At 45.0% G+C, this 26,329-nt stretch overlaps 1 protein-coding gene across 3 annotated transcripts; it reads left to right on the top strand.

The window, feature by feature from the left end:
• The first annotated feature begins 726 nt into the window (after positions 1–726).
• Positions 727–24,436, top strand: RAB35 (RAB35, member RAS oncogene family). Of its 3 annotated transcripts, none has more exons than XM_072983076.2 (6): positions 727–803; positions 12,424–12,474; positions 14,112–14,235; positions 19,346–19,470; positions 20,058–20,182; positions 22,125–24,436. In XM_072983076.2, the coding sequence occupies exons 1-6, from the start codon at positions 758–760 to the stop codon at positions 22,251–22,253; spliced, it is 600 nt and encodes a 199-aa protein (XP_072839177.2). In that variant the 5' UTR covers positions 727–757; the 3' UTR covers positions 22,254–24,436. The 3 variants fall into 3 exon arrangements, with proteins under 3 accessions (XP_072839177.2, XP_020667278.1, XP_020667279.3); XM_020811619.3 differs by lacking the exon at positions 727–803 and adding an exon at positions 892–1,281; XM_020811620.3 differs by lacking the exons at positions 727–803; positions 20,058–20,182 and adding an exon at positions 908–1,281.
• Positions 24,437–26,329: the final 1,893 nt, after the last annotated feature.

Raw genomic sequence — 26,329 nt, 5'->3', positions numbered from 1 at the left:
TTGAAGTATCATTAACTTTTTCTGCTTTCTAATTTACTTTTTCAGCTTTCTAATTCTCTATGACAGAAGTCCTAAGCAAGCAACGTGGGGCACTAAATTTTTTGTTTTTGTAAACACTGATTCAATAAATGAGAATTAGAAATGTACTTTTTTCTCCCAGCTATAACAGTACGTAACTACTTCTGAAAGGCCTCGGAGTTGCAATTGCAACAATTTATTTCTAAAACTTTCCAAGTTTCCAGGCAGGTCACACACTGTATCAACTTTCTAAGCTCAAATCCTCCTTACTCTCAGAGGAAATCCAGCCTCTGCTGTCTCTGCCCCTAACAAACCCTTTTGAAACCACGCTCTGAAATCTTTGTAAAAAACGGAGCACATGCTTTCCTGCAGCTGAGAAGACAAAAAAATACAGGCACCAAGGGAGAGCGCCTGCGCACTACCCTGCCCTCGGTCTCGAGTCTAGCCCGCGCCTGCGCACTACCCCACACTCGGTCTCGAGTCTAGCCCGCGCCTGCGCACTACCCCACACTCGGTCTCGAGTCTAGCCCGCGCCTGCGCACTACCCCACACTCGGTCTCGAGTCTAGCCCGCGCCTGCGCACCACCCCACCCTCTGTCTCGAGTCTAGCCCGCGCCTGCGCACCGAGAAAGAACGGAATGTTTTTTTTTCACCGCATGCGTACTAAGAGCTGGAAGGGAAACGGGGCGGAGTCAAGAGAGAGGAAACGACCCATCCGGAAGTAGGGCGAGAAAACGGCATGTTGTTGAACAAGGGAAGAGGAAGCCGACGAGACCTCAGCTGGGGTGAGGGAGGAAGTACAGTAGCGGCTTTCTGACCCGCCGATGGGGGGGGGGGGGAGGAGGAGGAGGAGGAGCCGCGCGTGCGCAGCCGGGAATCCGAACCGTCGCTCTTGGCTTTTCCAGCGGCCGGGGTGGAGCGCCGCGCATGCGCTTTGAAGGGGGGGGTTCCTCTCACAGACAGAGGCGCGCGCACACACATTCACACACACACACACACACACACACTCTCTCCGCCGTTTGCTTTGCCGCCTCTTTTTCCTGTCAGTTCCGGGCTCTCGGGTCGAGAGAAGGGAGAGGGGCCTCTGAAGTGCCGCCGCCGCCGCCGCCTGAGGAGACGCGGCCTTCTCGCGACGCCCGGAGCGGCCGCTCCTCCTCCCGCCTCTCCCTCCACTGCCCTTAACCCCGCCGCCGCCGCCGCCTCCGCCGGCCATGGCCCGGGACTACGACCACCTCTTCAAGCTCCTCATCATCGGCGACAGCGGTGAGAGAGCCTGGAAAGGGGGGGGGCGGCGGAAGCGCCTGAGGCGGAGGAAGGGGGGTCGCGCGCCTCTAGGCCTGTGTCCCTGAGGAGGCGTTAAATAGGGGTGTGTGTGTGGGTGTGTAAAGATGTGGGTGTGTGTTTGTGTGACGGGGGCCCCGAAGGAGCATCAGGGAGCCGAGGGGGGGGGGAGAAGGAGAGAAGTCCTTGTCAGAGAGGCTTCTGTGCTACTGATCTTTAGGGATCTCCCCCCCCCCAAAGGATCTGGCGGGGCGTCTCCCTCCTCATCCTCCCCTCAGGGATGCTCCCTCTTTGGCCCCCTTGTTTCCTCAGGTTCCGGCGGCTTCTTCTTCTTCTCTTCGAGCGGCTCAACGCCTTCCTGGATCCCGGAGGGGGGGAAGGGCGCCGGAACGGGGGTGCCCTGCCCGAGGGGGCGAGAGGCTCCCCGGATCCCTTCCGCCTTCCTGGCTGGCCCGGCTGGTTCTAGGCCCGCGGGGAGTTGCAAGCCGACCACCCCCCCAAATCAGGCTTCACCAGGGGCAGGGATGATGAGGGATGATGGGAGTTACAGTCCCCCGGCAGCCTGATTTTTTTTTTAAAAGGGGGGATTACATGGCTTCCACTCCTGCTATAAAAAGTGTCAATGCAAGTACAGTATTGTTAATTTTCTTCCTGTTGTTTATTGTGTTTTCGATATTGGGTTGGTTTTTTTTCCTCAGAATATAAGCTAGTGCACATATTAGTGGTTTTTTTGCCCTTCCACATCTTATCCTCACCGCAGCCCTGTGCTAGCCAGAGAGTGAAAAGCTAACCCAAGGTCACCCAATGCCCCAACCACAGCTGTGTGATGCTTTTAATTGTGTTCTTGAGAGTGCCCCAAAGACTTCACATTGCCTTCTTTTTATTTATTTTTTTAATTGGTTAAATTATGATCTCGTTTGTCTTCTAAGGCAGTGGTCCCCAGCCTTGAGCCTCCAGATGTTCTTGGACTTCAGCTCCTAGAAATCCAGGCCAGCAGAGGTGGTGATGAAGGCTTCTGGGAGTTGTAGTCCAGAACATCTGGAGGCCCAAGGTTGGGGACCGCTGTTCTAAGGGGCTTAAAATGACCAGTGTGGTTCATCTGTTTTATCTTCTCAACAGTCTTTAGAGGTGGGCTAGGATGAGGAAACAGCTGACTCAGTGAGTCCTTCCTTGCTGAGTAAGGCTTTGAACTTTGCTGTCAGTGATCCTGAAAGTGTCTAGACCCTAAACAGCAAAGTGTTTTGTTATGTCATGCGTTCTGTGACTGTAAGTCTTCCAGCCACCTTGTGAGGTTGGTCAGTGTTATCCTCATGTTGTAAGCTTGAAAGAGTATTTGCTTAAACTCTCCTGACACACTGTTGCAGAGGAGATATGCAAAATGAGAACTTCCTGATTTCATAACTTGGATGTCAGTCCTCTGCAGATTTATTTCTTAGTAAATCCTACCGAAAACAGTTGACTATATATTTGTAGGGAAAGGTTGCGTATCTCTTAGACATCATGCTATGCCCTGCTATCTGCATTCTTATTACCTAATATAGTAGATGAAAAAAGGAACATGCAGTGAATCACAATAATCCTAACAACTTCTGGATATGTAGAAACAGAAGCGAATGAGCAGCTGTATCTCACGTCTTGTGTAGGAATTGTATGGTTGAAATGCCGTGGTATCCAGCACCCCTGACTTAAATCTAGGTGTTTACATGTTAAATCCATGGAAGTTGAGGGGCTGAAACTAGAGGAAAACTGATGTGCTTTTAAGAGCAGATTTCAACTTCCTGAACATCTATCTTTCTGAAATGCAAAATAAGGACCAAATTCTGTTCGTATCAAATCAAAACAGGGACTAGTCCTTTTGAACAGGAGCAGTTTGAATAATGTTCATTCGGGAGTCTCACACAAAATAGGATCTACCTTCAGACTTGCCTTTTGTTGTGTGAAGCCTACAGCATATTCTGAGCCAGTCATGCCCTTTTAGCCAGTTCGTATATTTTCCAGGTACGCTACAAGATTAAAATGGTCAGAGGACTTTTATATATGTTGCAATAAACTTTCCAGAAGAAACACAGGGATGTGAATGGTGAATAATAATAAATGAAAGATTGTTAAATGCTGATTAGTATATACTAATTGCCGATTGTTATCAAAAAGTGTATATTAGTATATACTAATGTGTGTATTAGTATACATACCAATGTGTGTATACTAATATATTAGTACAGTATATACTAAAGTGTGTATTAGTACAGTATATAGTAAGAGTTTGCCAATTGTTATCACAAAGTGGCTGAAAATACCAAGTAAATTCTAAATATCCTTTTGTCTCTATGGTCACCATATATATATATATGTATATGTATATATGTATATACACACACACACACACACACACACACACACACACACACATATGTTGTCATTAGTATTTGTACATTACTTTTCCTTTAGGAGGCATTTACAGAATGATATAACAGAAAAGAGAAGCCTGATCCCGTTACTTTGTAATTTAAATTTTATGATGGCGCATGTAAGGGAGATTTAGGAGAGGCAAAATCAGCCAGCAGTGAGTTTAATAAATATGGAAAAGCTTCTGATAAGTCTGTCAATGTGCTTTTGATGTTCAAGCTTGAAGAACAGTTTGTACATTTAATATGTGTTGTAAGATCTTCCTCTTCCTTAGACAGCTAGTGCTTGAATGCGGTTTGGTTGGAATATCCAAATCTCCAATCAGTTTTAAAGGTCACAGGCAAGCTATCGCCTTATAGACTAACCTACTCTGCAAGAGTATTGTAAGGCCAAGACAGTACTTTAAGCTCATTAAATTGATTTTAAAGAACTAAGATGGGGCATAGGGAAGGCACTAATTACAAAAGGTAGGCTTTTAGATTTGTAGGCTGTCCTGAGAGAGTTCAGAGTCTGTTAATTAAAAACACTTCTCTGTTCCCTAGCTTACACCTACAAGGACTGTTTTAGTCTCCTATTATCTTCTCTGTCTAGTTTTAGGATTATAGAAACCTAAAGGCAAAGTCTATCCTGTGTCCCTTCTTTATTTTTCTTTATATGTAGTTCATAAAGGTCTCTAAAAAGCATAATGAGAATTTTGTGTTAGCATGGGGTCTCTCTCTGTGTGTACAGGAAACCTTGCCACAGATCTCACTTAGGCCACAACAAAATTGCTAGATAGCCTGGGCCAAGTTAACAATTCTTTCACACACACACACACACACACCTTGCTCATCTGCAGTGTGGTGATAATTTACATTGTGATCTAACTTACATTATTCTTATAAGGATTGTTAAAGAAAATGTATAGGAGCTACTTAGAGTGCTTGAAATGTGAGTATAAATGTTACTACAGTATGTAGATGTTCTTGCGTGGAAAAGTTGTCCATGTAGAAACTGCATAATATTTGAAATGGCCGTTATTTGAATGATTTTTCCATCAGTTCATTAGGCTTCTACTGTGTGAACTTTCAGTGTAGACTTCCTTCCTTCACTTTCTGTCCTGATATGTCTTTAGAAGTTGGAGAATGTAAGACAGCCAGGTATCAAAAGTAGCTTCCTAAGTTAGTTGGTATTCAGCCAGTTGCCAGCCGTGTTCTGGGAGGTAGCAAGAAGCTGTAGCTTGGTGATGAGCATCCTTGCTTTTCATGCAGAAGGATCAACATTTAGTCTTTTGCATTTTTGGTGTTGTTGTTTTCAACAGGTTGCAAGTAGTGAAAAAGACCTCAGAGGAAACAGGAAGAGGGAACCTGTGGCCTTCCATTTGTTTTTGGACTACAACTCTTGAAATCTTCAGCTAGCATGGAATTAATAGTCTGACATCTGGAGGGCCACATGATCCCATGCCAAGTGAGGTCAGTACTGGGCTAAAGGATCGATAGTCTGGCAAGTAGAAGACATCTTTGTAAATTTGTGTTCAAGTTTACCATACTTCTTTACCTAATGAAACTGTGGAGAATCGGACGAGTGATTCTCCCCACTGCTTTGCAGGTCAATGCTAATGACCAGCTGCTTACTGACACTTTGTAGTAAATAGCCATTTGGTAATTTGTTGTCTAGGTGGGAACACTGCATAAATAAAAAACTATAATAAATTCCATGTTGTCCCTATTGTAATGATCTCTGTTGGCCTGAAGACTCTCTTAGAGAGTGGCAAAGGCATTTGTTAGCAAGGCCTATTGTACACTTCTTTGTCTTGTGCAGTTTTCTCCCATGCTTACCTTATTTATCCTTACAGAGGATTGCTCAATGTTTCCTCTTGAACTTGTCTCAGTGCATGGCATTGAAAGGCAAACTGTATAGCTCCATAAAAGCATGTGAGTTGTAGTTCCTGCCTGAACTCAGTTTTGTCCTTCCTTCTCTGCATCTCCAACAGCTGTCATGGAACGCATCATCTCACGAGACTCTGCTCAGTATTCTTTACCATTTTTAAAAATTTGAACATATGTACTAATGTAATTATGACCAAGTCCCACGGCATACTCTATGGAAATCAAGTGGGAACTTATATGTCAGCAGGCAGAAGAGCTGCCATCAGCATACTGTGTGGAAAGCCCCCTGTTGTATAGATCTCAGTTAGTCACCGGTGAATCACATTAGATGGCAAATGAGTTGTAGTTTGATTGCAAACAGAAGGTTTGAGGGTCCTGCTTCTTGCCTAGTTAATTAAGGGCTTGCATTACAGTGGTGCCTCGCTAGACGGTTGCCCTGCTTTACGACGAAATCGCTTTACGATGTTTTTTTGCGTTCATTTTACCCATCGCAAACCGATTGTTCCAGTGGGGCTTTTTCGCACCACAATCACCCACGCCCACTTCAGAGCACTTGAGTCTTTTCCTGCACCATCAGAGGACTAGTAGGGGACCTCCAAAGCTGGTGATCATGGGGAGGGGACCCCTCGCCAGTCCTCCCATGGTGCTTCCCCAGCTCCCTACCCCTTAAGTTCCTTTAAAAAAAAAAAATCCCCTAGGAACGCATTAATTAATTTTCAATGCATTCCTATGGGAAATTTGGTTTCACAAGATGTTTTCGCAAGACAGCGATTTCTGTGGATTGGATTAACATCATCTTGTGAGGCACCACTGTACTTTGTTCTGCTTACAAAGGGCCTATGTTAGTTAACATTGTGTGCATTTCTGCTGTTCACTGGAACTTACCAGTATGTGATATTGCAGCAAAACCTGGGTAGAAATGTAATTTGGATATTTATTCCATTCCATGAAATTAGAATTGGCATTTGCACTTGCTGGCAGAAGTTTGGGAATAGTGAAATGCCTCTGGGGTTCTGTCTCATCCCAGGGATGAGTTAATATAAATCAAGGTAGGCAAACAGGTATCCTCTCATGGTCTTTGAACCTTCACCATGCTGTTGGACGCTGGCTTGCCTGCCCCTTAAAAAAATATAAAGAGTATGGCCTTTCACAGTCTAATGCTCTCTGGATGTATCAGACAACTCCCATTGCCCTCAGCTGACATGGTCATTGCAGGTGTGTAGGAATAATCATGGTAGTAGCAAAAACATCTGGAAGCTGCAGGTTAGAAAACGCTGCCTTAATAGTCTGTTGAGAGATCACCTGTTTCACAGTAGATCTTAAGTGATAGAAATTGTCCAATGAAATTGGACAGTGCAGTCCAAAAGCTGATATACAAATGCATACAAGCTCAGTCCCGCTTGTTTCTGGTCACTGCAGACAAGCCCCAGGAAGAAGGGCTGTTAGTCTTTTTGTTTTTCCCTCTGAAAAATGTTCATCTTCTGCTTCAGAAAGTATGAAAAGCAGAACAAGATCTACTGTGAATGACTGTCCATACAGAGTGCTCTGTTACAGTAGTGAAAGTATGCAGGTATGGTGAAACGCAGAGTTCCTTATAAAGAATATAGGAAGCTGCCTGGTAGCAAGTCAGTCAGAGCAGCTGTCTCACTATTGTCCAATGACTGTTATGGCCCATTCAGCTTTCAGACAGGAATATTTCCTGGCTACACCTGGAAGAGTTGAGGATTGCTCCTGGGATCTTACATATGCAAAGCAGGTCCTTCTGGACCATGCAGTGTAGTGATTCTTGGAGAAGATATAAATGAACATTTAACAGTTCTTCACATGATTGTATCATTCTTGCCCTGGTCTGTGAGGCAGAATTGCAGTTTAGGAAAGGCTTCAGGCTATTTTCTCTGGATTAAAATTACCAAAGTAATTGACTGTATATGCTTCCTGAAAGTAAGTTGATAGTCATAGTGGGAGGAGCAGGGTTCAGTGGGTGTAGTTTAAAAAAGAAGGTGGAAAGGCAACTAGTCTAACAAGCTGGCAATAATGTTTTTTTTAACTATTTCATGGTTGGATTGCGTTAAAAGCCCTGAGAGGCCTCTACCTCCTTTCTCCTCAAGGAAAATAAGGTTGAGGTATGTTGGTTTGCCTTTACACCCTGCAGACGCTCCCAGTACAAGCCATGCACAGAGGCTGCCTCAGCTGACACATCTCCGCCACTCCCTTCCAGCTTAAATCTGGAGACGTGAGGGAGAGGTGGGCAGGTTTGACTCTGTCAATCAGCAGACATTGTGAGCATACAGCACGGACGGGAAACTGCTCGAGCCTTTCTATCCAGCCTCCATGGGGTTTCCTCAGCCCTGGCTGCAAGAGGAAGGGGAAAGCTCTTCTGCTAGCCTTCAAGGCAAAGAGGAAGGTCTCTGTTTTGGAAGCAAAGCAGGACACAGCTCAATGCACTGCTTTGAGATTAGAGTTAGAGCAGGCCCATGAGCCTTCACATGTTCCTTCCTGTGCTGAGCCAAGAAGAACATGTTGAGGCATATGGCCTTACTCAGCACTCATTGGATGCTATGCTCTTACCTCTCCAGTTGGGTACAGAGGCAGAAATGCCATTACGCTGGTCTTTCTCTTTCAGTTCTAAGATGGAAGGTGTATGGGGTTTCTCTCTCTCTCTCTCTGATGGGCACAGAAGTAGAACAGGCATTTGCTCTTTCCATCTCTGAACTAAGGATGAGCAGGACTAGTCTTTTGTACAATGTCAGAGACAAGATCCTGTTCCAAAGGGAAAAGATGGAAATTGTTTTGATTAGCTAGTGTTTTTAACTGATATTTTTAACTCTTGGCCCCAGCTCCTCTGACCACCATGCCTTCTCCCTCTGTTTTCCAAACACACTCTTTCATGGGGTGGTTTTTCTCCCATTCTGCTACATGCCAATTTACCATGAGACGGAGAGCACAGTTCCCTTGATCCTTTTCAGGCCACAGTACTGGTGGGGCCCCACTGAGAACGGAAAGAGGAGCAAAAGCAGTGCATTGAGCTGTGTCCTGCTTTGCCTCCAAAACAGAGGCCTTCCTCTTTGCCTTGAAGGCTAGCAGAAGAGCTTTTCCTTTCCTCTTGTAGCCAGGGCTGAGGAAACCCCATGCAGGCTGGATAGAAAGGCTCGACCAGTTTCCAATCCGTGCTGTAAGACGAGCACAGCGATACCTGGTTTCCATGTTTGGCACTGCCGTGCAGTTACATGCTTGGATTTTGGGAACATTCTGGCCTAGTTATTGTGCATGAGCAGATTTCAAATGTGTCTTGCTTGAATATACCAGCCAGATTCTCTTTGGTTAGTCAAACCATCATAAGTGCGGTGGCATAAATTGCAGCAGCAAATTGCAACTAGTAAACTGATCTCCCTTATCATATGCCAGTCACATTAGCTGGTGTGCAACAAGGGATTATAAGCAGCAACTTGTTAACTAGCATCAGGTCACTGCTATAATTTATGTTGTTGCACTTATCCTGGTATAAGATACCAGTAAGGTTTGGCCAAGGATGCATTCCTCTTCACGTGTGCAGCTCCCCTCATGATTGCAGTTCATCTCAGGATAGGAGTAGAGTATTGTTATGCCAAAAACCCAGAAGTAGACGCTGGCTGTCTTGGTGATCAGAAACTGGTGTACACCTCATGTACTACCTGCCAGCATTATATGCCTGTGTGGATTGTGAATATCTATTTCTATTTTAGGAATTCCAAGAGAACATGATCTGTTGAGCCTGATATTGTCTGCTGTCATAGAATCATAGAACTGCAGAGCTGGAAGGGACCCAAAGAGTCATCTAGTCCAATCTCTGGCCTAGGCTGGAAATCCACAGCTGCCAAGCAGCAGCTTTCCTGGGTTCCAGGCAGGTTCTTTGACACCACTTGCTGCCTGAAGCCTTACCTGGAGACGCCAGATATTGAGCTTGGGACCTTGAGTTATGTGTTCCTCAGTGAGTGAAAGAAGGCTTTAACCCATATAAGTGTCGGTCTTGATTGGGTCGCGATGTATGAAGCACAACTCATGAAAATGTAACATTAATCTGTGTTTGGAACCCGATGCTCCCTTTGTTCAAGCAAAAGTATTAGCCTCTTTTGAGCCGATGAGCCTTTTGGTATTTTGAGAGGACATAATGGGCTCTGTCCAAAATGACTGCTATGCAAAATGCTTTGCCCCTGCACAACATGGCAACTATTATGAAGGCGGATTGGTCACTGAACAGCCATTTCTCCCAAGTCAAACCAGTGATGATTGAAAAATATATATAACCTAGTAGTCTGAACTGCAAAACTTGGAACCACTCTTTTGAGCCAACAGTTTTCTGCTCCAACAAACACCTGTGTCACAGATGGTAGACACATGAGCCTCAGAAACAGAGGGTGGATCCCCAGACCCAAGTCTACTTTGCCCCTGTAAATTGCCACAAAATACCCACTTCAAAAACTGCAGAATGATGGAGGTGAGGAGAACACACACAGATAAACACATAGGCGCACACACATCATCTTCACCCGTTTAAAAGTGAGAGAGGCAGAACATATTCTGCATCAGAGCAAGCCAGATAATACACCTACAGAAGCCACCCAGATGGCAGTCACATCCAGCATAGGCAAAGTTCACCCCTCAAGACTGGCCCTTTCCAGCTGCTTGACAATTCACCCTTCTCCCCCATTTTTCCCTTGTGCATCTGGGCAGACTTTGAAATAAAGCTCCCGACTGCAGCTGCCTACGTCGCTCTTATTTTCTAAGAATGCTTCTGCCCCTCATTCTTGGAAATTGGGGGTCCACGGTGCCCCCAACCCGGTCTGTGTTGAAATAAGGCTGCGCAGATCTACTTTCTGGAGACCCTGGTCCATTCCTTCTCCAGTATTTATGTGTTTCCAGATCTCTTGTAGGGCGGGGATTCATTCTTGCAAATAGGGGAAAGCAAATGGCTAGATCTAAATTACTTCTCGCCAAATTATTTCCCCATCCCCATCCCCATCCCGGAGAAAACAAGGCAGCTCTTGTGAACTTTGACAGTGGTCTGTCAGAGCACACCAAGAAGAAAAGAGAAACTACTGTATACCCCGTTTCCCCAAAAATAAGACCTAACGTGAAAATAAGCCCTAGTAGGATTTTTCAGGATGCTCGTAATATAAGCCCTACCCCAAAAATAAGCCCCCATGAAGTGAAGCCCTGCCCTCCACCATTGTGCCGCAACCAGAAGGTGATGCCATGCTTGTATTTGAATAAATGTTGGTTGTTTTACATGAAAAAATAAAACATCCCCTGAAAATAAGCCCTAATGCATTTTTGGAGCAAAAATTAATATAAGACCCTGTCTTATTTTCAGGGAAACACGGTAGGAGTCAGAGAGAACGACCCTCATTCCATAAAGTGAACTGCTCCAAATCCATAAAGGAATGTAGCCGTTTGCCCACACATACGTATCCACACGCTATCCTGGAAATGCAACTAGTTACTGTACAAGAGAAGTTGATTCTATGGTGGGAACCAGAGAAAATTTGAGAACACAAAGTCCAGGCCATATGCTATATCAGTGACCGTCCCTCACTTTATACGGCAGCTGAAAAGGGGGCAGGGAAGTGGCTCGGACAGGCCAGGGACCCTCAGCAAGTGGGGTGTTCAGGAGAGGTCTTGAGAATTATGGGCGGAGGGTGACTCCCTCCCTCCCAGGGTGCTCTCCTTGAGTAGCAACTCAGCACCTCGACAGACAGATGCCTCTTATTCCCCTTTCTACACATCTAATCTCCTGGCACCCTTTTAAAAAGTTTTAACCCTAAAAATACCAGCTGTAATACAAGGGATCTGGGTAATGTTACTCCTTCCCATGAGTGTTGGGGCTTTTTTTGCTTCATCCTTCTGTTGCCCCAGAAATATATAAATAGCCTTGATTCAGTCCATGTTGACACTTTTGTCTGATGACAGTGAACATCTCTGGGTTGTAATGAAGGCTGTTTTTTTGCTTTCCATAATGCCAACCTCCCAGCTTGATTAAAAAAAAAAAGAATTAAAAAGGCACTTTTGAACAGCAGCAAAAATCACATCAGCAGAGGCAGGGACCTGGCAGGTATCTGTAATACCTGCCAGTGTATGTTCTTCCTAATGAATTTTACCCTCCCTCAGAAGTATTGTTTTCTTAGGAGATAAAAGTAGGGGAGGGGGTCCCTCAGGAGATAGCAAATGCTTAACCAGTGTGATGTAATGGGATAGAATGATGAATTAGGACTCTGGAGAACCCGGGTTCAAATCAATTGGTCATGGAAACACGTTGGGGTGTGTGGAAAGGATAAAACATTCCTTAAACATCTCACTTACCTTGAAAGCTCTGTTTGGATTGCTATAAGACTTGACGGCACCAAACAACAGCAGCAAATGTTGGCTAGATTCATAGCCTGCCCTGATTTGAGGTCACCCCAACTGTCGCTTCTCTAGAATTCTTTGGCACCCAGAGGGAGCAAGAGGAGGGACAAAAGGAGCCGTGCCCATTTGCACAGGTGACTTTTAGAAGGTGAGAAAGAGGAGGAACCGCCCCTATTGCTTGGGTAGGAGTGCTCCAAACCACAGCAGAGTGACAACGACAGTGAAGGAATCTCAGCAAAGTGCAAGGCCTCCTGCTTGCCTCTGGAGAGCAGGTTTGTAGGCACCTTCCTGCTTTGCCCAGGGGCTCAAAAAGGTACATTTTTGGAGCTACTTAGGACCTGCGAAAAAGGAAAAAATAGAAAGCATTAAAAGTGTGTCCCAAGGTGGTTGGGACCTTTTATTTTCAGTTCCAGTCTGCTACTTCAGATCTGTCTGGGGTCTCAGCGTGTGTTTTCAATTTCTCTTTCAGGCGTTGGCAAGAGCAGTTTGCTGTTACGTTTTGCTGACAACACTTTCTCAGGTGAGTTGGCTGAGGACAAGTGCTTTCGCCTTGAGCTCTCTAGGATGCTTCAATCCCATTAAGCAAGTTCTTGAAGAGGAGTCCAAAAGCAGGTGCCCTGTGGGTCATGTAGGGTGAGGGTTTTCCCCACCTCCTTGCCTACACACACACTGTTTGTTTTCTATATCTAATTTGTATCCTTCCACTCCACACTGGACCCCAAGGTGGCTCACAGTCTGCACGAAACACATTTAAAACCACAACTCTGAATCATAAATCTCAAGTTTCTTTGACATCTTTGACGGAAAAGACAGAACTTCCTGCTTATAGGCCCTTCTTTTTCCTTAAAACTCTGGTGTTAAGGCAGTAGGGATGTAAAGTTTCTGAAAATGTTGAAGCCCTGTGGCTTCCCATTTTGTCTGGGTAAAATGGAGATCTTCCAGAAAATTGAAAGATGTGCAATATTCTCATATCATACTCCTTTTGCTGCGTTATCAGGCCAAACACAAAATAAAAATTAAAAAGGAGAAAAATGCCTTGTTCAATTTTTTTTATTTGATTTTTGTTTTTTACCTGATAGGCTAGCACAGACTAACGTAGCTGCCTCTTCTAAAACTTTACTGGGTTTGAAACATTAAACGCTTCATAACTCACAATTGTGCTGCCGGGTATACTTTTGTGATTTGAAAGCATAAAAATCTGCAAGCAAAATATTGAACATAATAAAATGTATTATTTGGACAAAATCAGTTTTGCTTCTGTTCTGAATGTCTCGTATCAAGCTAGACTAGAGGTTGCCAGGGGATGGTAAGCATCAGTTCACGCTCAGCGAAAGCTCTCTGTGTTTCCCTCGTGAGAGGAGATGGCAAAAGCCCATGAGGTGCAACAATGGCTCTTGGATTTGAGCATTTTAGAGATTTATGAACAGCAGTGATCATGCTCTGATTCAGTAGATTATCTTACATAAAAATCTTGACGCAGCAGTGTTGTGCTCTGAGTGAATAACATCTTGCTTTGAAAGCAGTTCGCTCATTTGGAAGAGAAAATGTTCAATTGGAGGATTTTATGTTTCTCAAATTTTCCACTAATGGAAAAAAATATGTTTCCCCTCAGTTTTTTTTTTCCAGATTTTTTTTCCTGGGCCACCAGGCATCAAGGGGAAGATTGGAGAAGATGGTGCAAACAGCAGCACCCCAATACACAAAGGCATCATTTTTGTAAGGCTCTCTCAGTTCCCAGTGGTGTCACCAGCCATGGGCAAAGGGGAGCCATTCTGTTGTTCTAAATATTCCTGTATGTTGTGGTTCAGAACCTTTCACAAGAGAGTTCACACAGAACGCTTTCAGTCAGCATTATAAGAAAGAATCGCATTAGTTCCAGAAACTTATTTTCAAGGCAGATGAGTTCCTGTTTTTGAATAAATGTAGAGTTTTCCCACCCCACACAGTTCAAAGTTTCAGATGTTTAAGAATGAGCTTGAGGGGTTGATGAAACTCCAGTAGGCAAACTGTGGGAACCATGAGATTGTCACCTGCAGAGAATTCTTCCTAGCTGCTGCTACTGAAAAATGCTGAGATTCTTGGGACCCATCAACAATTTTACATTGAAGAGCTTTTATTACTTTAGCTCCTACAACTTTGTGCCGTTTCCTTTGGCAGGCAGTTACATCACCACGATTGGAGTAGACTTCAAAATCCGGACAGTAGAGATTAACGGGGAAAAAGTCAAGCTGCAGATCTGGGATACCGCTGGGCAAGAACGCTTCCGGACTATCACATCAACGTGAGTCTGTTTTAACAAGGCTATCAATCGATAAAAGAACTTGAGTGAATAATGTGCTTTTATGAGGTAGTTGTTAAATACTCCATATAGTAACATAGCTTTCCAGGGTGCTTTAGAGAGTATAAAAATTTAAAGCTGAATGATAAAAAGTTGTTGATAACAATGATGATTGTAACACCACTCTTTTGTCAAAATTATCAAATTTTTGGAAGTCAATTACGATTTCCAAAAAGGTACAGAATATTAATGATACAGTGGGGTCTTGACTTGAGAACTTAATCCGTATTGGAAGGTGGTTCTCAAGTCAAAAAGTTCTCAAGTCAAATCTGCATTTCCCATAGGAATGCATTGAAAACCATTTGAGCCGTATCTGCTCTTTTCCGTCCATAGAAACTAATGGGAAGCTGCTAATCCGCCTTCGACCACTAGAGGGGGATATTTTGTTTCTTTTTTTCTTAGGTCAAGAAAGGTTCAGGGAAGGCAGAGAAAATACAGTCCAGGCAGTACCAGGCAGTCTGAAGACTCCCAATCCACTCTCTAAATGCTGGGAGGAGCGAGGAAGCAGACAGGCACCCTTTTCACTGGCCAACAGTTAACTGAAAGTTCACTTTTTGCACTTTTCCTGCCTCCCACGTGGGTTTTTTTCAGTTCTTAACTCAAATCTAAGTACTTAAGTCAAGTCAGTATTTTCCTATGAGAGTGGTTCTTAAGTCAAAATGTTCTTAACTCAAGCCGTTCTTAAGTCAAGACCCCACTGTATATGGAAGTGTTTACGATTTCTCTTCTGGACTCTTGTCTCCTCTGGTGTCGATTCCATTTCTTCTTCTTTCAGAAGGGACTGCTGGATTGGGGCTAAAGATAAAGCACTTCCTCATTTTCTCTTCCAAATACAGGTGCTGTCATAATCTCCTACACTGTGGGTACCAATAAATGAATGATGCTGTGAGGGAAAATCGGGGAGAAAATTGTGGGCTATGAGAGAACTAATGTGCAAGTGGCTAATTTGCACATAATCCTCCAGCTGTTGGTATATAGAATTTGAGATACTTGGCTGCGGTTTTAGTTTTCAGTGCAGAGTGCAAAGAAAACTGTTGTACGGTGCTATATGGCTTGCTTTGTACAGCCACCTGCAATAGCGGTGATGGCAGGAAGCCACGTTTAGACCCGTTTGCTGCTCAGTCTTCAGCATATCACAAGCAACACAGCTTTCTTTGCGAAACGATGAACGGAGTCTGGCAGACGTGGAGCAAAATGTTCTTTTCTTCTACATCGGGGGTGAGCATCCTCCACGGATCTAGGAATTTCTTCTCCAGACCTTGAAGGGCCACACTCTGCCTCCAAACCCTGTCCGCCCTCACTCCTAAAGGACACTGGGAATCCTGATTTGCATGCAAAACTCAATTCCACACCCTTTGGCTGTCTTTTTAAAAGGCATTTTTTAAGAAACAGGAACTGAAAGGTGAATGGCCGCTCTCCAAGGCTTCTGAGAATGATCATTAACCTTCCCATACCCCCCACTTTTTTTTCAGCTTCAAAGTCCAGGAGGGGTCGGGCCAGGTTCTTCCCATCTCTGAATTAGAAGCTAGCTTGCAAGACTCCTAGGAAGGGTGCCCTTCTCTTGAACCTGACCTTGGTTTAACACTGATAGGCACATGAATAGCCTGGTGAACTTTTGGTCTCTTCTTGAGGATACTGTCAAAGTGTACCAATGAAATGTGTTCCGGAAAGGGCAGGTTTGGTTAGCTCCAAGCAGAGGTATGCTTAAAAAGAGGGAAGGCTCTTGAAGGCACAATTTGGATGATGTGACTCTTGAGTCTTCTTTCCATGCAAAATTTCCCTGCCATATGGAATGCTGGCTTGAGAAGAAATTAAGTGCGTCCAGTATATGAACAGATTTGAAATGGATACAAGGGGTGGAGATACGGTAGGGTTACTGACAGAAGATTGTCAGCCCCTTTCCAAAACTTGCGGTTCCCAAGATTCTTTAAAAGAGGCCATGACGGTTGCTGGCATCAAACTGATTTATATGTTTGCAGTGCTTCTGTAGCCTATTACAGTATATAAGATAAGTGGTTGGAATAGGCCTGGCCAGTATTTAAAATGTCGGGTGATATATTTTGAATTGTACAGAGCTCATGAGATTCAGGCACAGGAAGCCACCAAAGAAAGAAGGCCCATCTCTGCCTTGTTAGGGTGGTCCTGTGCCTGTGAGCTTTCCAGAGCAAAGGCAGAAAAAGTTAATGTGAGCCTCTTAAACAGTTTGCAAATGGTCTGTGCAGCTAGGATTCATTACTCAACATTTTCCTAGTGGCAAGTGCAGTTTCAAATCTCAATATTAAGGGAAGAAGACAAAGACGTGTATCTTCGAGGTGGGAGAGTTGCAGTCCCAGAACCAAAAACTGATTTCAAAACTCTGTGGAATGATGTCCTTCTTCAGAACACGGGCCAAACAGCCCAAAAAAACCTACAACAACCATGTATGGAATGAATGGGTTAGAAAAATTGGCCGGTCTCCCGAGAGAGAGAGCAGGCTGTGTCCTTTGGGGTGGCCCTCCTGCCTTTCTTTGCCACTGCCGGAAGCAGCATGAAGGTCTAGCCGTGTGCACACAGCTTGAGCCAGCCCCCGACTTCCTGGCAGTCCTGAGGCATATCCTACAAGGGTTCTGCTGCGCGCACCAGCTTCAGACAGGAAGCAATGATGGGGAAGAAACTGAGGAGGACGACAGGAAATGAGGAGGAGGAGGAGGAAAGTGTAGGTCAGCTGCCATTTGCCTCCTTGTGCTGTGTCAGCAGAGCTCTTCCTGTGTGTGTGTGTGTGTGCACGCACACATACATCAGTTGTGATTGACTTCAAGCACTCTTGGTGTTAACGCAGCTTTCTCTGAGGGATACCCAGAAGAACAGATTTCTGCTGTAAACAGCAAAAGCTATGCAACCCCTATGCCACCAACTCCCATTGTAAATAAAGGGCTACACCCAGGACTGAGTACACACCATGATATTATGCTGGGTTTTGAGGTTTTCCATTTAAAGAGTGGGAGTTCATCTTTCAAAACAATTTTCGGGCCCATCTGGGTGTGAAGCTGTGCTTTGAGCAAAGCCTCGTGAAATGTCATAAGCCAGAGGCATGGCACAGGACGGCGTTCTTTGCTCAGAGGATGGGGCCAAAGTGCCCTGTGGGATGCTGTGCCCCCTACCCTTTGGTGGCAAGCCTAGAATAGAGTCTGTACCCATAGGCAGGACTCTGGTTGCAGTAAGCATCCGTCGTATAAAGTCTCTCTGTGTCTGATCTGACATAACTTGCACTTTTTATGAAACCTGTCTCTTTGTAAGCCTCTTCCCGCCTCTCAGATATCCTGGTGAACAGAAGAACTTTTAATGGCATAGTTGATTTTACTAGCAAATGCAAAATACTTGAAATAAATCTGTGTAGCCCTGTTGATGTTCTTAGGATAATGCTTTAGTACGTTTTGCCTGAAATAGATTGAAGGTGCACAAGAGAGGTTCAAGTGATTGTCTGAAATGGTGCTTCATGCCTGAGCATCTTATTAACATGCAAAATATAGGTTTTCTTCCATTAGTTCACTTGAGTAGTGATAAAGCTGTTTAATATCTGCTCTTTTTAACATTGCGCTGGCATATGTGCCCAATGCTTTACTAGCCTGACAGTTCAGGTTTGACCATGGATCCATCTGGCTTGGTGTTGTCTCCCCTTTGGGTTCACCATGGGCCCCCAAGACCCTCCGGATTTGTGGTCTGAAAATAGACAGTCACATCTCCCAAAGCCTCTAAAGAGTATGAGAAATCACTTTTTATCTGTTTTGGGAAGTGGGAGGACTCACCTTCTAGAGGCCCAAGATAGATGATTTTTCTTCCCTACAAAACTGGAAATGACCAGATGGTCTCTTTCTTTCTTTCTTTCTTTCTTTCTTTCTTTCTTTCTTTCTTTCTTTCTTTCTTTCTTTCTTTCTTTCTTTCTTTCTTTCTTTCTTTCTTTCTTTCTCTTTCTTTCTTTCTTTCTTTCTTTCTTTCTTTCTTTCTTTATCTTTCTTTCTTTATCTTTCTATCTTTCTTTATCTTTCTATCTTTCTTTCTTTCTATCTGTCTACCTACCTACCTACCTGCCTGCCTACCTACCTACCTACCTACCTACCTACCTACCTACCTACCTACCTACCTACCTACCTATCAAAATAGAAAAGGTTTTATATTATAGGGGGTGGTGGTTGTGGCCTTTGGAAGTCAGAAAGGTGGAGGATGTGGCAGAACAGCCTCCACCCCAGCCACAGCTTCCCATTGCTGCTCTATCTTCACTAGCAGTCAAGAGCTTTCCAGGGTTCTGGGCCGGAGTCCTCCTTCCAGCCCTACCTGGAGGTGCTAAAGATTGAAACAGAGATGCACGCCATGTCAGTGTTAGACTGCTATGCTCTATCTAGACCTTCTTTCCGCACAAAAGAACAGAAGCTGTGTCTCAGCTGTCTTCTTAAGGAAATGACTGCAAAATCCATCATGTTCTTCAGAGTTTCAGTGTCACCAGGTTCCTATGATGTCCTTCTTGAAAACTTCTGATTTCAGTGCACCTTTCTGCCCTGCAATGTCACCCGTACAACCAGTTTTGCCTCTCCCACGATTCTTTCCCCTTGTGTTTATCTTTTTCTACTGAATTTCTGATCTGCTTCAAGCTGGCAGCGACAGTAGTTGTCCATGGCTCACAAAGTCCTCTCCATGGTAATCTGGTATTTCGAACCTGCCAATCCTGCATCCCACAGATATGTTTCCATTTCCTGCATCATGTGCTTCCCCCACAGTGTAAATGCACAGAAAGAACACTCATCTTGTCGGTGCCTAATTTTTTCTCCATCTTGAAAGCGTCAGCTCTTGCCTTCTTGCCATTCCTTCCTCCCCCCCCGGACATATACTGTATATGAATACCCTGTGTGCATACTGGGGGCTCCTTATCTTTCAGCAAACTGTTTTGTAGGCCACATAGTAGACAACCAGACTGTACATTTTTATATGAATATATAGGCAACGACACGAATATCAAGATGGTGTGATCCTGGAATTAAAGCTGGGAAATGTGCATTCATATTTCTTATTCGGCCTTCAGGTACTACAGAGGGACACATGGGGTCATTGTGGTTTATGATGTCACAAGCGCTGAATCCTTCGTGAATGTCAAACGGTGGTTGCATGAAATAAACCAGAATTGCGATGATGTTTGCCGAATATTAGGTAAGCTGCCTAGTTTCTGGCCAACTGATGGCTATTTTATAACACAGTATCCTCATTTACAAGGGGAGGGAGTATCATGGCTAGCACTGAGCTATGAACCCTTTAAAGATTCGGTTAGGCACCTTTTCAGAAGAGGTGCTCCCCAAATTGGAAAAGACATCTGTTTGTCATAGCATGTATTTTTTTTTCCACCTACGTAACTTTCAGTTGGGATGCTTTGTTTTGTGATTGGTCATTGGAAAGTAAATAACAGGAATGCTTTTTAAGCTTGGTGGAACGGGCATTTATTGTTGTTGAAATTCCATTTCCCTTAATGTCTGTTTTGACTAAAATTCCAAGTTTACATTTCATTTAGGCTGTATTTTTTTTTATTTCATTTCATTTAGACTGTATTTTTTTAATAAAGGGCTTTGCAAAGATTTGTCTGATAAATTATATATTTTAAATATTGGATAAATAAAGATGGAAAATTAATGTTTTATTGCATGAGATAGTAAGTGGATTATTCCACAAAGGTACCTTTTAAAGTGTTCATGTTGATTATGTTCTTAAGGATGCCAACGTCCTTTCTTTATTCCTACTTGTAGTTGGCAATAAGAATGATGATCCAGAACGGAAAGTGGTAGAAACTGAAGACGCCTATAAATTTGCTGGGCAGATGGGGATCCAGCTGTTTGAGACCAGCGCCAAAGAGAACATTAATGTGGAAGAGGTAATCATCGGCAACTGAGGGGAAAGAGGACCTTTCTTCTTCAGAGGGCAACTCTCTGCCTTTCAGGACGTTCTGGCCTCTCCAGCATTCCTTCTGCCATTCTGGACCATGTTCTGGAAAGGTGTTTGGGAACGTATGTACCTCCCCAAAAGACATCTCCCTTTCTGTTTGCTCTGCCAAGTGTTCAGTAAGTAGACTGAAACTGAACTGCTTCTCAGGGACGAAGAGAGAAATCCTTTGGGGAAAGTAGTGAAATTGCTTATGGCTGAATATTGAGTTGGGTATGCAGCTGCAGAGCCAGAGGTTGGATTCTTCCCCACCACCACCACCACCACTTATGCCTTGTATGAAAAGAGCCAGCTTGGGTGGCCTTGGGCAAGCTGTGTAGTCCCCAGGACAGCCCCAGAAGAAGGGAACAGGAAACCACTTCTGCATATTCTCTCCTAGAGATGGACACAAGCTGCTGGTTCATCCTCTGGATGAACAGATAGATGTTCAGGAGTTCTTCGCTAGCAGGAGCCCACGGAGAGGTAGCACCCGGAAGAGATAGAGCAGAGAAGTTGGATGTTCCCTCTGATGGACACCTGCCAGAGGAAACCCCCAAACACCTGTTTATCCAAAGGATGAACTCTCAAACAGGCTCTCCATGCCCATGTCTACAGAGATAACCCTGGAAAGGATCTCCATAGGTCAGAGTCATTTTGACGCCATGCAGTTAATTATTAGTGAAATGAAGTAAGGAGTCTCTCTCTGTCTGTGTGTGTGATTGAGATGTTCTTATGGTCTGTCCAACTTGCCCCTTTTATGAAGAGTGCTCCCAAAGAAAGTTTTTTGAAAGTAGATCTGCATAGCATGTGACTCACTGTGCTGACCCCAGTCCCCCACCCCAGTCAATGCTAACACAACCTCAGGGTCTGAGCAAGCTCAGCTGTATGCAAACCCGAAAATCTAGTTTACTCGGGGGGTGGGGGCGGGGGCAGTGTGGAAAACAACCCCTGCTGTTTCTAAGAGTCCCCTGTGCTTTCTTCTAACTCTATTGTAATTTCTTTGGTTTCCAATGCAATACGAAACCAGTCTGCTGACCAGGTACAGAGCATATGTGCTAACACCTGCCCCCAGGAAATCGGGTTAGAGGATGGTGTGTCTAGCAGGGACAAAGGGAGGGGCTATAGTTATGGGGCAGAGGAAACTCTTCTTATTTGGAAACACGCACATTTTCTTTTGCAGTTCTAAAACAGGGGTGTCTTAAATGCAGCCAGTGGGTTACAGGCATCCCCTAGAAGTCCAGTTGTGTCCTGCCACACCTTCAAGCTAATGTCCTTCCAACCTCCACACACACCCAAGTTTTGAGGGACAATATCCTCCCCAAAAAACTCCACTCCACCTCCCTTTAGTGGGTATGGGGTGGGATTTTGTCCAGGGTCCCCCAGTTGTTCTAGGCTCTGGGTCTTTTAGATTTATTTTTAATTATTACAGTGGGAAGTGATTTCCAAATGCCCTGGTTATGAAAAAAGCTGTCTCCTGGACAGAAACAGCACGCTGATTGGGGGGCGGGGCGGGCAGGAATGGATTGTTTCTAATTAGTTTTTTTTTAAAAAAAGGAGGTGTGGCGTGTAGATCGGTATGCCACCCCCATCCCCCCCAGGTCCAGATATGAACTTGGATGTCTTGTCTTGGCCTATCCATGTTCTAAGGCTATTTCCAGAGCACCCTAAATATGCTTAAGCTGAAGTCGTATTGATCAGGGCCTGGGTGTGAAGGGGGCTTGGGGTCATATGAGAGAGGAAGGCTGTATCAGAGGCTTGCATGTGACCCCCAAGTCAAGGCGTCAACCCCAGTGATTGCCAACTAATGTTCCCTCTGCGGCGAACCTGCTTCTGGCACTGTTGTAGGGAAGGCCACTGTTCTACGGTTGACCTTCCTCTTGCACTCTCTCTTGCAGATGTTCAACTGCATCACAGAGTTGGTTCTGCGGGCCAAGAAAGACAACTTAGCAAAGCAGCAGCAGCAGCAACAGAACGACGTGGTGAAGTTAACGAAGAACAGTAAACGGAAGAAGCGGTGCTGCTAATGTCCTCCTCCCCTGCGGCAGAGACTGCATGCTTGGGCAGCTCAGTTCAGCGCAGCCCTTCCAGCCAGACACGGGCGATTCCACTGGCCTCGGACTCGGGAGGACATTGCATTTCCTCACTCTGTGCCGTTATTGAAATGAGTTTTCTCCCACATTTTCGGTCAGGAGGCACACCCTACCAGAATAGTGCCAAGAAGGTATTGGACGGAGGCGATTCTGCCCCCGCTCCGTCCTACTCTTTTTCAAGAGCATCATACAGACAGAACATGGGTTTGCCTACCAAGTGGACTTTTGATCCTAAAAGTATGTACATAATGTATATTGGCTTTAACCAGCTGCGCCTCCCTGATGTTGCTTTGCCTTCTGCCTTCTTGATGTCACCAATCATGACTTGTTTGGAATTTACCTTTTCCCTCACCCACTCCTATCCCTCCCTCCAGAAATACAGCACAGTGATGCCCTTAAATGAAGTTACCATTCCGGGCATGCACTTCCCTTCACCTTTTGATTTTCAAGCTAGGAGTGGTGTCTTGAGTGCTTTCAGGCTGCACTGAGATCCTTTCTCCAAAATTCTGGAATAGCCAATATTTTTGGAGGGCGGGGGCCAGTTTTGCAGAAAAGCCGGGCTCTTTTCCGCACACTGGGAGGAGATTGAGCATTTAACACCTAGTATTATTAAAATGAACCTTTGGGAGCCGAGAAATGTTAAAACTTGTGTTCCCATCTTGTGCAGGAGAGCAAGTACTCCCATGCTCCTGTAATCATCTGCGGATCCAGGTGTTGGCATGGGTGAGCTGTTTATCAACCCAGCAGTCCAGTTTCCGATAGTTTGAAGTGTGGGTTGTTTTCTCTAAGGTGGCCATTACTGTCCTGCCAAACAGTTACAGGAGTGTGAATCAGTCATATCTTCTCAACTCAACCGCTGTTGTCATTATTGTGTACCCAGGTATAAAGTATGGACTTAAAACCGCAATTCTAATGGGCAGAGTCCTTGGGCAGCTGTTGCCGCTGCGTTTTTAAGAGCTGGAATGTCTGGGAAGGGGAAATTTTGGCCTTTTTTCAAATGTGGACTCCTTCCAGTGTCCTTCAGCTTCGAACAGATGCTCTCTCAAGTATGAAGAAATCAAGGGAAGCTACTTATTGTGCTTTGAATCCCCTTGACTGGACCGCTTCAGCCTAGGTAAGGCTGAAATGGAGAGGGAATTTATATGCCTCGTGGGGGGCTCCCGTCGGAGAAGAATCAGGGCTCTGCTCCTCAGCAGTTAAAAACTGACCCACCGAGCCCATGAGTTGAGGTGGCTCTGACCAAAATGACTCCTTCCAGCCTGGAATCTTAGGATGACAATACTCACGTTTAATGAGATATCCTACAGCATCAGAACATTTGGACTTTGAATCATGTAAGAAGGGCTAAGTTGAAATTCCTTATTTATTGTTCTGTTTGCCTTTAAGAACAAAGAACAACAAACCCTTCAGTTGTACCAGCCCCGATCCTACAATCCCATCACGGGCGGGCAGCCAGTCTGGCCCTTTGCCCTCTCGGAAGCCGTGAAGGTGTTCTCAAAACGATCCCTTTCCAGCTCAACTCCTCTTTCACCACCAACATCTCTCTCTCTGCACCTCTTGTGCGTGGCTGCTTCTTCGGAACTGAAGCATGGGGATGGAGCGGTCCTCTCTGGAAGAAACGGCTGGCCTAAGAGGTCCGTAGGAGTGATGGAGGATACTGATGGTTCAGTACGGAAGGGCTGAAGCCCCTGCTGTGTTCCTACGATCTCTTGCCGCTCTGGGCACTGGTGTGGACGTGCAATCCAGTCCAGCAATCCAGTTTCTGATTGTTTGAAGTGTGGGGTGTTTTCTTCGAGGCGGCCACTCGTAGCCTCTCTCCAGCTCTTCTCCATGCTCGGTGCTGCTGTTTAACCTTCCATTTGTTTTAAAGGAGGCCGTGCAGCAGTAGTTACTTGGTGGGTGGTGTCCGTGGATGGTGCCTGTGGAGTATTAGAGAAAGGTGTGGGGCGGGGTGTGGGGCGGGAAGGGGCGGGGCGGCGTCTTTAGCGGTGCTGATGTCAAGCGGTGGAATGTCTAACTGGTTTGCTAGGATTCTTTCTGTATATTGAAACTTTCTAATTATGCTTTTTAATAATTTTAAAAAACTAAAAATAAAGATGCCAAGCTGCCAAATCTTCCTCAGAGGCTCTGCTCTTTGCTTCTTCTGGAACCCTGGCATGAAAGCTTTGCCCTGGCCCTAGTTGGGTAAATAGTTTTCCAGTGTCATAAAGCTTTCAGGGGCAAATTTGCCATTTTTCAGGTCAGTGTAGAAGAAAGGCATTGAGTATAATTTTTTTTACATTAAAACACCCCTTCATTGCTTTCTCCTATCACCACTTTCAGCTATGCTGCTTTTTCTACCCAGAGCGCTTTGAAATTTCCCCACTTACTTCATCCTTTTACTATCATTCTCATGTGAGTTACCATAACTGTGCACTCTTCACCTTGGTTGGCTCAGAGCAATCTATACTCCAAGCTTACACTGATCCATCATTTTCCTTCTTTTGAAAATAACCACTGAGAAATTATACTAGTTATGATATAGCTTTTCCAGTGTCTCATCATACTAGGTTTTTCAGAAGAAGTTACTGCAATTTGTTTGAAATTGACATGGGTTACAGTGTTTGTATATTTTGAACTGCATGTGGTGGTGATTGGCTGAACCAGGTAAATGGCTAAAGTTGCGTTGCATTTGGTGCTCCAACACTGGCTAAGGTTCTGAAAGAAGTTTCTGTGTTGAATAGCAGCAGTAAGAGAAGGAATGGCAATCAGCCGTCTCTCGGTGCCACAAAATGATCCAGCCAAGAAGCAGCTCCTAACACTCAAACAAGGCTTGTGAATTTATTGAAAAGTAGGAGTTGGGAGAAACAGTATGTGACAAGAGACGCAAGGGTTGGAATAAGCATCCAAAGAGATGTGGGCAACTAGAGAGATTCTGGAATCCTGGTAGTCCATTGGCTAAGGAGGTATAGCTGTGCCAGGTCTCAAGAATCCTGCAGTTTGAGCAGTCTCCTCCTGCCATTGGAATAGTCTGACCAGGTATTTCTGGCACATACGAAACCCTCCCACCCCCACCTGCAGCAAGGTAGGTCAAACATCACATGGATTTCAGTTCAGTCTCAAACGATTTCTTCTTGCAGGTTTCTAGAACCTTTTTGGTGGGAGACATAGCTGCTAAGTTCCCATTGCGTTCTGTATTGCTGATAGTACGTACTTTGGCTGGCCATAAATGTGATGGAGAAGCAGAAAAGGATGACACTGGGCCCCTAACAAGGAGGAAGTCTCAATCACATGTAATTCTGAAGTGTTTGGCATGTATCCGAATAGTGCAGCAGTTATGGTCGGATTCCAAAGGATCTCCTCTATGGAGAATTAGTGCAGGGAAAGCGCCCCAGAGGGAGACCACAACTGCGATACAAGGACATCTGCAAGCGAGATCTGAAGGCCTTAGGAATAGACCTCAACAGATGGGAAAATCTGACATCTGAGCGTTCAGCCTGGAGGCAGGCGGTGCATCACGGCCTCTCCCAATTTGAAGAGACCCTTGCCCAGCAGGCCGAGGCAAAGAGGAAGTCACAAAAGCAGCAAAACAGGGAGCCGGACAGGGGACAGACTGGATTTGTCTTCAGTGTGGAAGGGACTGTCACTCTCGAATTGGCCTTCTCAGCCACACTAGGCGCTGTTCCAAGCCCTCCATACAGAGCACGCTACCATAGTCTTTCGAGACTGAAGGATGCCTAACTGAAGTGAACACCTTGAAGTTTTAGGAACCATCCAGGTAAAGGAATTAGATTGGGTTAGTTCCTCAGTCTAGGTAGCTGCATCTCTCCCACGCTGCTGTTGCATTCATAGTTGTGTGGGCAATAAATTACTCTCTGTTTAGATCAGCTAACTCTCTGGTGGTGGACGTGCAGCCACTTTCCCAGCTTGGTGGCATCTGCCCAAGCTTGTCCTCTGTTGACGTGGTCTTTGTGAACCCAGGTGGCATATGCAAGACCAGTTTTCAAGACACATGCAAAACGGATGAACCT

Source organism: Pogona vitticeps, chromosome 14 (genome assembly GCF_051106095.1).
Source record: "Pogona vitticeps strain Pit_001003342236 chromosome 14, PviZW2.1, whole genome shotgun sequence".
Classification (NCBI taxonomy): Eukaryota; Metazoa; Chordata; class Lepidosauria; order Squamata; family Agamidae; genus Pogona; species Pogona vitticeps.
The sequence above is the reverse complement of the archived record's forward strand: the minus strand, read 5'-3'. Positions and strand labels throughout refer to the sequence as shown.